Source organism: Balaenoptera ricei, chromosome 6 (assembly GCF_028023285.1).
Source record: "Balaenoptera ricei isolate mBalRic1 chromosome 6, mBalRic1.hap2, whole genome shotgun sequence".
Lineage (NCBI taxonomy): Eukaryota > Metazoa > Chordata > Mammalia > Artiodactyla > Balaenopteridae > Balaenoptera > Balaenoptera ricei.
Window position 1 is genome coordinate 11,183,578 of NC_082644.1, and position 13,566 is coordinate 11,197,143.

Below are 13,566 nucleotides of genomic sequence, written 5' to 3' on the forward strand. Positions count from 1 at the left end.
GCAAGTAACAGTAAACGCTGAGATTGTCAAGTAGACCCAGTTCCCAAGAAGAATCTTCAAAGAATCCTTAGAAGTATAAACATTTGAATCCACTGGTAACATTCTCACTGACTTCTTTATCATTTTTGCCAGTATCATGAAGTATTATCCACAGCGGTGAAGTTTAAAGAAGTGTCTTTTTTTGCAGATCATGTTTCAGTTTTGAGTCCTCAAGACTCTTGTCTGTGACTCATTTTCTTAGTCCAGGCTGTCTTAGTCTGTTTGGGCTGCTGTAACAAATACCATAGACCGGGCACTTATAAACAGCAGAAATTTATTTCTCACAGTTCTGGAAGCTGGAAGTATAAGATCAAGGCGCAGGCAGATTTGGTGTCCGGTTGGGCCTGCTTCCTGGTTCACGGGTGGCCATCCTTTTGCTGTGTGCTTACATGGCAGACGGGGCAGAGGAGCTCTCTGGGGTCTTGTCTATAAGGGGAATCATCCCAATTGGGAGGGCTCCCTCCTTAAGACCTAATCACCTCCAAAGGCCCCACCTCCTAATGCTATCACATTGGGGTTTAAGATTTCAACATAAGAATCTGGGGGAACATGACTATTCCGTCCACAGCACAGGCCCAGCCCAAGTTACAGGGTAACACTAGAGAAATCGCCTGTGCCTCCCCCGCCCTCCCTCAAATGCCCCATCCCAGCAGCTTGCACGCACCTGAGTTCAACTCTGCAAATAGTTACTGAGTTTTCTGAGGTGCCCGGCACTGTGGGAAGCACTTGGGGATATAAAAATGCTTCAGATAAAGTTCCTGCTTGTGAGGAGTTCACAGTGGCGGAGACGTGTGAACAGCCAACGATAATACAGGGCAGAGGAGGCGGTGGCCGTACACGGGAACCCCTGCCCTGCTTCTATTAAGGGATTGTCACAAATGGCTTTTGGTTAACGTGGATTCTCAGATAAGCGCCATCCTGGGAGGCCTGGAGGGACACATCCTCAGAAAGAAGAGGAGGATTTATGAGTCTCTCAGCACCTCTGTTCAGAACGACCTGAAGCCCTGTTACGAAGGTGGGCCCCCGAGAGTAACTTTTCCGCCTCCTCCGGGGTCTGTCGGCTCCTTTGGCACCCTTGTCTGCTGCTCGCCCTTCAAAGTGTTTGTCCTCCTGTGTCCTAAGTCCCCATAGCACTCTTGGTCTACAGATTAAAACCAAGCAATTGCAAGGGTGTGGGGAGAGGTCAGCCATGAACCGTTTCCATCTGGGTGTTTCTAGTTCTTTCTGTCCAGCCTTTATCTAGACACCTGGCTTCTCCTCTCTGTGCTGCATCTCAGCTAATTAAACGATAAAATCCATTATCCAATTCTCATTCTTATTTTCTTTAAGTATTTGTAAACTCACTTTCCAGCTTTTTCTTGGTTTGGTGGTCCCACTGTTTTTTTTTCTGGGGTGGGCAGGTGAGTTTGGAATTTTGGAAGCTTCTGCTTAATTCACTCATTAGATTTTCAACATGAAAATGATCTAAATATTGAGTTAGTGTTTTGTGTCATGTTATTCTATTTCCACGGTGTAGAAAATGGTGCTACATGTATGAATATATATAAGTGTATGTATGTAGGTATGTATAATATATATGTGTGTGTATAGTTTGTTTGCTTGTCTTTTTTTTTTTTAATGTGCTTTTTTAGTTTTTTAATTTATTTTTAAAATAAATTTATTTATTTATTTATTTTTGGCTGCGCTGGGTCTTCATTGCTGCGTGCAGGCTTTCTCTAGTTGTGGTGAGCGGGGGCCACTCTTCATTGTGGTGTACAGGCTTCTCATGAGAGTGACTTCTCCTGTTGCGGAGCACGGGCTCTAGGTGTGTGGGCTTCAGTAATTGTGGCTTGCGGGCTCTAGAGCACAGGCTCAGTAGTTGTGGCGCACTGGCTTAGTTGCTCTGCAGCATGTGGGATCTTCCCGGACCAGGGCTCGAACCCGTGTCCCCTGCATTGGCAGGCAGATTCTTAACCACTGCGCCACCAGGGAAGTTCTTGTTTGCTTGTCTGTCTTTCTGATGCTAAAGGTCTCTAAGCAAGTCCTTGCTGTGCTGTGACTGTGACTATCATTTTTGCCAGAGGCAGCTCAGATCACAGGCAAAAAGGCATGTGAAAGAATGAAAGATGTCCTCAGAAGAGGGCTGGACCAGCAGGTGGCCGAGGGCATGTTCGAACGGGCTCAAGAAAGGATGCAGCACCAATTTCACCAGCTGAAGGTATTTGACATCCATGGTTTGAATTCCAGTCCGAAAGAGGCTCCTGGGGGAGCACAGGAAGCAGGTACAGAAGACAGAAGAATTTGTAGTTGTTTGGGCCCAAATAGAGCCAGGTGCCTTCTGTAGAGAGGGCCCAACCAACGGCCATGATGCTGGGGAGGAGGCCAGCCTCCACTGCCACCACATGCTGGCTTGGGCTTCTCTCTGAGGCCGTGGCTTCAGAAATGCAGCCCCTCCAGCTCTCTCCTGCCTCTTTCCTCTTTACTGAGTCATCACTAGGACAACTGTAATATCTAGAGGGGATCCTAAGCTCTTCACAAACATGAGTTCATTGAATCCCCAGCAAGTCTGTGAAGTATACTATTGTTCCCATTTTACAGATGAGAAAACTGAGGCAGAGAGAGGTGTATCAAGAGGTCGCACAGCTAGTAAGTTACAGAGTGGGTATTTGGGACCAGGTAACCTGGCTCCGGCAATAGCATAATCTTAAGACAGATTTTTTTTTAAATGAGGGAAAATGACTTGTCTACATGAAATACCAATAGATAAATGCCAGTCAACTATTATAGGTCAGTCTGTTACAGTCCCTGGCATAGATATAGGTGTGACGCTGTGTATCTCAGAAGACAGTTCCTAACAGTTTCCTCAAACCTAAGTGCTTCTGTCAAGTACGCTTGGACGATCTTATCCCAGCCCTGGGTCTCTTAGCTTGCCAACCCCTCCCCAAGTAATATAAATTCTTTGTTTTAGTCCAAGGTACTGCTGGCTGCCCCCCCAACCCAGGCCCCAAGCCAATAGGGTTTCCAAATTCATCAGCCTCAGTCCAGGCTTAGCTGACTCTCTCCCAACCTCCTGAGGACCCCGGCTCCTTGCTATTTCCGTCCACCTCTGAACCAGCCTGCTTCCTGAAACCTGCTTCTGCACAATCTGCTCTCCCCGCATCACCACGGTTTTGGAAAATACCTTTCTCCACAATACAAGGCATGTAATATCTCTTGGACCAGGCTAAGAGGTATCTCATTTACCAGGCGTGGTTTAGTTTCCGTCATTTAACCTATTACCACTGACTACAAATACTTGCAGAAAATTTGCCAAACTCTACAGCTGCCAATCCCCACTGAATGTATAAAAACCAGCCCTTAAGGTGCCCAAGAAAACAATCCCTCTGAAAAATGATTAGCACGTTGAGCATGTACAAATGTATCTTAAATGACAGCAATGCAGGAAGGTGAAACTGGGCAAGACCACAGAGGGTTCCCATTCTCTGATCTCACAAACAAGGAAGCTGAGGCCAAGGGCCTGAGGTACTAGAACAAGGTTCACAGATGCAGCCGAGATTAGAGCTTTGGGTTCCCGGCCTGGTGCATTGAAGAAAAGACCATAAGACTTGGAGTCAGGAGATGCAGGTTCAAAACTAGGCTCTGTCAGGCTAGTGGAGAGTCCAGTGCTTTTCAAAGGGAGGCAAGAGATGCTTAGAAGAGGAAAACTGGTTTTAGTTGATAGAACGACTGAGAGTAGCAAGAAGACATTTCTCAGGTAGTTGGAAAGTTATGTATTAATGGTATATTATGAAAAGCAGGAGGTCAACAAACTTTTACGCAGTGACAAAATGCATGATAGGACAATGGGACGGTGACCCTCGCTTTGCCTCTTTTTCTGTCTCTGCGGTGGCTGTTCTCCCCCCACCATGGCTCTGTGCATCCTCATTACTCCTGATTCGGTCATTCAGCAACAGAGGTACAATTTCCATGAGTCTAGGAAAGGAGATACAAAGGCAGGTGGGGCCCCTCAGAAATGCTGTCCTGATGACTCTGGTCACCCAGGGTATTCTCAAGTGGTCCACCCTTGGACCTGACTTTGAAAAATTTGCCAAAAGGGGAACTTTGAAAAAGTTGCCAAAAGGCAACCCCATTCGCTAACACTCTCTGGCTGGGGGATTGGGTGGGGTCCCTTTCATGAGATTCCTTTCCCTGAGGCTGTGCCCTCCTAACAGAATGACCGTCCTTTGTCGTGTAGAATGGAATCACGGAGAAGGTGAAGGGCAGTATCACCACCATGCTGACCCTTGCTTCGTCCCAGGGGGATGGGCTCTACAAGGAGCTTGCAGGTAAATACATGCGACCTTTGCATAAAGGGTGATGATGCCGACGCCCTTACCCCCCAAACTGCGGTTGCTCGTTGCTGGATTTAAAGAAACTAAGTTAGGAAGAGTTTCGAGGGCAAGGGATGGAGATGATGAGGACGATTATGACTGCCCCCTCCTTTGCTGAGCACCCAGCTGAGACCAAGCATTATATTCGGGTTTTGTGTACAGTGTCTCACCACCTTCTTACGTTCACCCGCAGGGGCAGGCATTCTTGCTCCATTTTGCAGATGCAGAAGCAGAAACTTAGATAATGCGCCGAGGACCTATAGCTGGAAAGCGGCAAATTCAAATCCATTCCTCTGTCCTGGTGTCTCCATAGACCCGTTCTCTTAGATTGATATCTTCCCATGAGAAGCCTCATTTTCTGGTTGTGGTGGAGAAGGTTTGTTTTCACCCACCAGGAAGCTGGGGATGCAGCACCAGGGTGCGTGTGGTACAGGCAACCATCTCCCCTTCACACCATGGGCTCCACCAGGTCCCCTGGTGTAAACCGGAAAGTGTAAGCTGGTGCAGACAGCAACTGGGCAATTTCTAGCAAAATTAAAAGTCTGCACGTCCTTTGGCCCAGCAATCCTTCTTCTAGGCATTTATCCTCTGATATCCTCATACACGGCAGAGTGGCACGTGCACAGGGTTATTCAGGGTAGCATTGTTCATGGTGTCAGGACCTCAAAGATCCATCCATAGACTTAGGGGTCGTGACGGTTAAGCTCACTTAGCTACACCACTAGTAGAGGACCTTGCAACTGGTCAAAAAAAAAAAGCAGCTTTATATGTAGCGGTAAGAAACAAGCTCCAAGATATATTGTAAAGTAAAAAAAAAAAAGCATGTAATGTGTTGCCATTTGTGAGAGAAAAAAAAGGAAAAGCATATGTACGTGTCTGTATATGCAGAAAAATCTCCATGGGCTACACAGGAACTGGTCACACTGGTTGCCTCTAAGGAGGGGAACTGGAGCCTGGAGAATGGGGAGGGCGGAGACTCGCTTTGCACTGGGTCTTTTAGGTTTTAAACTGTGTGCACAGTTGCCTGCTGGGAAAAAAAAAGAGCTGCTGCCTTTGCTGAGTCCATCAGGGTGAAAGTGGTCAGAGCTATTTCCAAAGAAAAAGCCACAGTTTCCACTCCTAAAGATCTGTCCTGCACTTACGTATTTCTTTGGAAATCATCGTTCTCTCCCAATTCTGGCTGGTGAGACGGCCGTTTAACCTGTTCCTAATGGTCCCCGGGGGAGGAGATACGACACCCTTGCACTGCAATTTATCGGTCTTTCCCATGACCATCTGTCTTGAACCTGTTTTAAGATTAGAGTCACCCAATCATGTCTTCTTTTAAGAACCCCCTCTCGAAGTGGTCAAAGGTCTTCCGACTCTCCAGGTCTCACAGACAGAAAACGTTCCCCTGAGTTTGATGTAAATTACTCTTGCCACAATTTAAGACCGTCTCCTTTTCTTCCCATTACCAGTGAATATACACTATGTAGGGAGTACTGTGCCAGGTACCAAAGAGGTCTGAAACAGTGCCTGCTCTGAGTCTTAGCTGGTTGTTAAGACAAGATGTGCAAGACTGTAAATCACAATAGCAGATCATATGCATTCACTCCACAAGAAACCACAGCCCCGGGCTTCCCTGGTGGCGCAGTGGTTGAGAATCTGCCTGCTAATGCAGGGGACACGGGTTCGAGCCCTGGTCTGGGAGGATCCCACATGCCGCGGAGCGACTAAGCCCGTGAGCCACAACTACTGAGCCTGCACGTCTGGAGCCTGTGCTCCGCAACAAGAGAGGCCCGTGCACCGCGATGAAGAGTGGCCCCCGCTTGCCGCAACTAGAGAAAGCACAGAAACGAAGACCCAACACAACCAAAAATAAATTAATTAATTAATTAAAAAAAAAAAAGAAACCACAGCCCCCTCCTAGGCGCTGGGCAGTGTTCTAGGTACTGAGGATACAGCAGTGACCAATACAGACAAAAATCTCTGCCTTCATGGAGCTTACAGCCCAGAGGGCAGAAGGTAGGCAGGAAGCAGAATAAATAAAGTGTGTGGCAAGCCAAAGGGCGATACATGCTATGGAGAAAAATAAAGCAAGGAAGGAGAGAGAGAGGTCCCGGAGGAGGGGCCAGGTGGCCAGGGAAGGTCTCACTGGGAATGTGACATGTAAACAAAAACCTGAGGGAGGGGATGCACTTGGGCACCAGACTTTTATTCCCACAGTGCAGAAGACAGTGGTTATTCGGGCTGGGACACTGGGGTAGCTTCAAGTAAGCTGGGCCCTAGAATGGAGCCTGGAAGGATAAATATGATTTAAGAGGCAGTGAGGAAATGGGAGACCTTCTAGACTCAGGAGAAAGACAAATAGACTCAGGATTCTGACTCCCTTCTTGGTCAAGGTCTTGGCTCCCATCACTGGCCAGCTCAGGGTGGGTAAGTCTGAGTCATGATGTGGGGCACATAGAGCCAAGGGCGATTGGAGAGGCTTTCAGGAGCAATGCCAGAGCCAACCCCAAGGTCAGTCTGAAGTGTCCCTTCAAAGAGGACTGTGTCAGGGTTCTCCAGAGAAACAGAACCAATAGAATGTACACATATGTCCATATACATATATATATATATATATAGGAAGAGATCATTTTAAGGGATTGGCTCATGCAACTATGGCAGTTTTGTGCATCCAAAATCTGATAAGGGAGGCCAGCAGGCTGGAGATACAAGAAGGACTTGCAGTTCAAGTCCAAAAACAGTCTGCTGGAGAACCAGGAAAAGCTGACATTGCAGATGAAGTCTGAAAGCAGTCTGCTGGAGAATTCCCTCTTGCTCAGGGGAGACCAGCCTTTTGTTTTAGTCAGGCCTTCATCTGATTAGATGAGGCCCACCCACATTGTGGAGGGCAATCTGCTTTACTCAGAGTCCACTGATTTAAATGTAAAGCTCATCCAAAAATATACAGACAGAAACATCCAGAATAATGTTTGACCAAATATCTGGGCACCACAGCTCAGACAAGTGGACACATAAAATTAACCATCAAAAGGGTACCACTTGATTGCAGATCATGGGCTAAAAACCTGAGATGCCAAAAATAAGAGCAAATTCACTTAGAACGGGGACAGCTGTGGGGAGAGAGATCGGAGAAGGAGAGAGATGCCTGGAAAAGACTTGGGGGAGGTTTTGTGTGGGGTGTGCTTTGTATCTCCTTCCACTGAGCACTTATGAGGCCTTTGTAAAGACTCAGTGATTTCCCAGACCTTTTTTGTGGGTAGGTTTGTGTTTATTTTCAAGGTGCCCCCTATGCTGAGATAAGCCTTAAGGTAAGAGCAAGAATGCCTGGTTTGATTGATCTATTTGTAACACATATTGACTGGACTGTCTGATCGCTAAGCTCCATTCTCAAGCTCACATCCTGGGACAGGGGACCGAGGTCAGAACAGGATTCTCGGGGGATTTGTTTTCTGGGGACGTTTCTGAAAAGGACTAGCTCCTAATGCTTGCTTTCTGCTCTTCTGTAGATGCCAAAAGTGAATACAAGGAGATGGAGAAGCTGCACAGGAGCCTGAGGGAGGTTGCTGAGAATGCACTGCTACGTCGGGGCATGCAAGATTTCCTTCTGAGGGTGTCCCCCAGCAAATCTGGCCCCCCCAAAACATAGATTTAATTCTTGGCGCTTAGCACCATGGAGTACAAACCCGGAGGCAAATAATCAGATTTACTACTGTTTGTTAAAACCTAATAAAGAACACCTCCCAACTTTGGGGGCTTTAGAGACAACTCAGTATATTGTTACTTCTGTCATAAGCTGAGTACGGAGCAACATCGTTTCATTTTTCTACTATTGCCAGAAAGAGTCATCTTGAAACCCTCACGAAGGTCTAAAGCTTTAGGGACAAGAAACTTGCGCTTTACTGGAGAAAAATAGCTAAACAGCAAAACACTTATATGTGGAATCTAAAATATGATACAAATGAACTTATTTATGAAACAGAAACAGACTCACAGACATAGAAAACAAACTTATGGTTACCAAAGGGGAAACGGGGTGGGGAGGGATACATTAGGAGTTTGAGATTAGCAGATACAAAGTACTATATGTAAAAAGGATAAACAACAAGGTCCTACTGTATTGTACAGGGAGCTATATTCAATGTCTTGTAATAAACTATAATGGAAAGAATATGAAAAATAATATATATATGTAACTGAATTGCTTTACTGTACAACAGAAACTAACAAAACATTGTAAATCAACTATAGTTTAATAAAAAGCAAAAACCAAAAACAAACATTGAAAAACTTAAATATTGTGGGAAAAAATTGCAAAATAAAGCTTTAGGGACCCAATTCTATTTGCCATTTTAAGACTGATGAGACTTTTAGGTAAGGAGGTAACATTGTGCCATGGAAACAACATGGGTTGTTCTGTGGGTTGAGAGCCAGACAGATAAGAGACCTGGCTTTACCACTTCTCAGGATTGTTGTCTAAAACGAGCACTTCTCAAACATTTTGATCTCAGGACCCCACTCTTAAAAATTATTGAGAACTTTAAAGAGCTTTTTTGACATGGGTTATATCGGTTGATATATACTACACTCAAAACCAAGAAAAATTGTAAATAATTATTTACTAATTCATTTTAAGATGACAATAATAAACCCACTACATGCTTTCATAAATAACATATTTTTATGAAAAAAAACTTTTCAAAAAACTTTAGTGAAGAAGAGTGACATTATTTTACACTTTTACAAATCTCTTTATTCTCTGGCTTAATAGAAGACAGCTGGATTCCCTTATCTGTCTCTGCATTCAATCTGTTGCAATCTTTTTGGACAATGAATATGAAAAAAATACAGTCTCACAGATACAGAGGTGGAATACGGAAGAGTCTTTTAATAGACTCTTAGGTCATTTGTGGATATTCTTCTTTGATACTACAGTCTTGACAAGTGGTAGTTTCTTAAAGGTTAGTTGCAGTGTGGAATCTGAAATCATATTGGTGAATTTTTTTTTATATCCTGTTACATTAAAATACATTTCTATCTCATATTTTGAATGTATCTTTTACCAATTGTGGTGTCAGGCATTGGTCATTTTGAAAACATTCATTCACTGGGTTAAGCAGATCTTCCAAATGTTGACATTTCACTATATAATACTAAAAATCATATTTGTTGATATCTCCACCAACTTCACCAGGAAAGTTTTGAAATATTGGGAATCTGTCAAGCTCGTGGTGGAAGATACAAGTTTTATAAATATCCATTTTCCCCTAAAAGCTCAGCTTATCATTGGCAACAAATACTGTCAGTTGTTTTCTTTGAAGTGATAGTTTCATTTTGTTCATTTTCGAGAAAATGTCCACCATATAACTAAGTATGATTAACCGTAGTTTGTCTGTCAAATGCCATTTCAAACAAAAATGATGTTCCATGAAAATACTGTCAAGTTCAACTCACAACTGAACCATACAAGTGCTTTTCTTTGAGGCAGTAGAAGGGCTTTAAGTGTACTCCCCATTCTGTCACATAAATTGGCATCTACTTAAGGGTCAATAATGAATAGAATTAATAACATAATATTTCACTAAGAACATTTTAAAGAGAAACTGGCCTTTTTTTTTTTTTTTTTAACTGCAAGTGCAGAATAGTGAGAAATACAATAGTTACTAAAATAGTTTGGTGGCATTGCCTTGGTTCATGCTAAGGTGCAAGTGGTTTTACTACCTTTATTTTTAAACCTTCCATGTAAGGGTCAACATGGTAGAAAGAAAAAGGCAAAAAACGTCCTAATTCTATTATAAAAATAGTTTGACCTACCAGACCCCAGAAGTATTTCAAGAACCCCTGAGAACCACTGTTTTAGACAAATCATTTAAACTCCCTCAGTTTCAGGCTTGAAACTACTAGGGGTGTCAGGAAGTTTAAAATAATGCTTTCAAGAATGATTGTGACACACTGTACTCAAGAGTACTTGATAAATGGTTATTATTTGGGGGCAGAACAGAAGTAGCATGGTTTAATGGCTTGTTTATTGGGATACTTGGCTAATCCCAGCTCTTCCCACTACTAATATGACTTTTGACAATTCCTTAACATCTCTCAGATTTCATTTTCTCATATACCAAATAAGGGAGATTAACTGGATGGTTTTTAAATCTTTTGCGTCTTTAAAATTCTAGGATATTTAAATTCTTCCCTTATTATTTTGGTGGGGTTTTTTTTCCCCCTGAGTAAGATAAAAAATGATTCATCCATGTAGGTGGGTCTCAGTGCTTCCTCTTCATTTTAAAATTCTATAAACACATACAGTTCCATTGCAGTTTGCATAGTTTCACTTTTTATATTTCAAGTGAGGAATGTGGATGACTTCTACTTCCAGCCATGCTTGAGTAACAGGGACCAGATTTACCCTCTGGCCTTAAGCCACTAAAAAAAAAAAACCAAGCAAGATTTATGAAACAACGGTTTTCAGGTAGGAGAAAATAATAGTGCAGGACAAGGATCCCTGCCAGAAGGGAGACAAAAAAGATGAGCCCTACAATTGCCCATTCTGCTGCCTGAATAGAGTTTCCAGGCCACAATACAGGAATGGAGAACCCAAACAGAGCCTCAGGTCTCCCTGAGTTGAGACAGAGTTCAGAGTTTGGCGAGTCCAAGGTGGTTAGAATTCACAGGGTGGAGTACCATGAAGAAAAGAGATGTACAGAGAGAAAGCTCCAGAGGTATGAAGCAGGTTTCCCTTGAATCTTAACTGAGTACTGACTAGCACATGCAACTGCCAAGAAAGAACCACTGGAAAGGAGCATGCAGAAAAATACCTAAATCTCACATAAAGCTAGGGGCAGCGTTGGTGGAAAGACCTTCATACACATGGGGTGTCAAGTAGCGTTCTCAGAAGAATATTGCCTTAATATTGGAGCCAAAATAGTCCCAGATTAAAGGTTGTTGTGCACCCACCTAACAAAGTTTAAAAACAAGCTTCAGAAGGATCAAACTGTTTTCAAATAACTCATCCCAAAACAAAACATGAAAGCATTTAAAGGAATAAAAAATTCCAGCACCCAACAATGGAAATGTCACAAGGTATGACATCAAAACAAAAATTACCAGATATGCAAGGAAGCAGGGAAATATGACCCACAGTGAAGAGAAAAATCAGTAGAAGCAGACCCAGAAATGACACAGGTGACAGAATTAGTAGACAAGGATATTAAAATGGCTATTATAAATTTACTCCAAATGCTCAAGAAGATAGGATAAAACATAAACACAATGAGGAGAGAAATGAAAGAAATGAAAAAGACCCAAATTGAACTTCTCGAGATAAAAAAATTCAATGTTCAGCTGGAATTAACAGCAGAATAGATGCTTTTTTAAAAAAAAAGGATTACTTTTTTAAAAAGGTAAATATGTGAGGTGATGGATGTGCTAGTTAATTAACTTGATGGGGGAAATCCTTTTACAATGTATATGTATATCAAATCATACCAAATCATCATGTTGTACTCTTTAAATATCTTACAAATTTATTTGTCAATTTTACCTCAATAAAGCTGAAAAAAAAAAGAAAAGAATAGTGAGCCTGAAGACAGCATAACAGAATACAGTCAAAATGAAACACAGAGAGGAAAAAAACTGAAGAAAAAAAAAGATCAGAGTATCAGTGAATTATGAGACATCATAAAGCCACCTAAAATATGTGTTACTGGAATCACAGAAGGATAGGAAAGAGATGCAGATATGGAAAAAAAAAATTTAAAAGCACAATAGCTGAGAATTTCCCAAACTTTATAGACACTATAAACTTAAAGATTCAAGATGCTAAGTGAATCCCATGCACAAGAAAACAGGAAAATCTCACCAAGACACACCATAAAAAATTGCTAAAAACCAGTGATGAAGAGAAAATCATAAAACCAGTGAGAGGGGGAAGATATTAAACACAGAGGAATAAAGATAAGAATGACAGCAGACTTCTCATCAAAGGCAATGCAATCCAGAAGAGAGAGAAATGATCTCTTTAAAGAACTGAAAGGACAAACAAAACAAAACCATTAACCGAGAATTCTACACCCAGTAAAAACATTTTTCAAAAGCCAGGTGATACAGACTTTGTAAGACCTACAAAAGCTGAATGAATTCATTACCAGAAGATTCATATTATAAGAAATGTTAATAGATAACTAATAAGAACCTACTGTATAGCACAGGGAACCTGACTCAATACTCTGTAATGACCTATATGGGAAAAAAATCTAAAAAAGAGTGGATATATGTATATGTATAACTGATTCACTTTGCTGTACAGCAGAAACAAACACAACATTGTAAATCAACTATATTCCAATAAAAATTAATTTAAAAAAAGAGGACTTCCCTGGTGGCGCAGTGGTTAAGAGTCCACCTGCCAATGCAGGGGACATGGGTTCGATCCCTCATCTGGGAAGATCCTACATGCCGCGGAGCAACTAAGCCTGTGTGCCACAACTACTGAGCCTGCACTCTAGAGCCAAGCCACAACTACTGAGCCCTCATGCCACAACTACTGAAGCCCACATGCCTAGAGCCCATGCTCCGCAACAAGAGAAGCCACCACAATGAGAAGCACGTGCACTGCAACGAACAGTAGCCCCCACGCACTGCAACTAGAGAAAGCCCGTGTGCAGCAACGAAGACCCAAAGCAGCCAAAAATAAACAAATAAAATAAATACATTAAAAAAAAAGAAATGTTAAAGAATGTCCTTCATTCAGAAGGATTATGGTACCAGATGGAATTTTTGATCTTCACAGAGAAATGAAGTACACTGAAATAGTAAATGTGTGGGTAAATATATAAGACTTTCTCACTTTTCTTTCATCTCTGAAAGATTTAAAATATTGTTTAAAGCAAAAAGAACAACAATGTATCACAGGGTTTATAATATGTAGAAGTAAAATGTATCAGTATGACAATAGAACAAGGCCAGAAAAGGAGAAATGGAATATATTTTTGTAAGGATTTTATATCTAAAGTGATGTAATATTACTTGAAGATATAGTGTGATAAGTTAAAGATGTATACTATAAACCCAAGAGTAATTACTAGAAACACAGAAGAAAGATATATCTAATAAGCCACTAAAGGCAGTAAAACAGAATATTAAAAATACTTGAATAATCCTAAAAAAGGGAGGAAAATGAGCAAAGGAACAAATA

General features: G+C 42.1%; 1 protein-coding gene across 1 annotated transcript in view; it reads left to right on the forward strand.

Moving 5' to 3' along the window:
• Positions 1–8,105, forward strand: part of NUGGC (nuclear GTPase, germinal center associated) — a 47,532-nt gene extending 39,427 nt beyond the window's left edge. The window contains exons 16-19 of the mRNA XM_059926220.1: positions 946–1,054; positions 2,100–2,236; positions 4,253–4,343; positions 7,883–8,105. Of these exons, the coding sequence (XP_059782203.1) occupies positions 946–1,054; positions 2,100–2,236; positions 4,253–4,343; positions 7,883–8,022 (477 nt within the window). The 3' untranslated portion in view covers positions 8,023–8,105. The remainder of the gene's footprint in view (positions 1–945; positions 1,055–2,099; positions 2,237–4,252; positions 4,344–7,882) is intronic.
• The last annotated feature ends 5,461 nt before the right edge of the window (positions 8,106–13,566 follow it).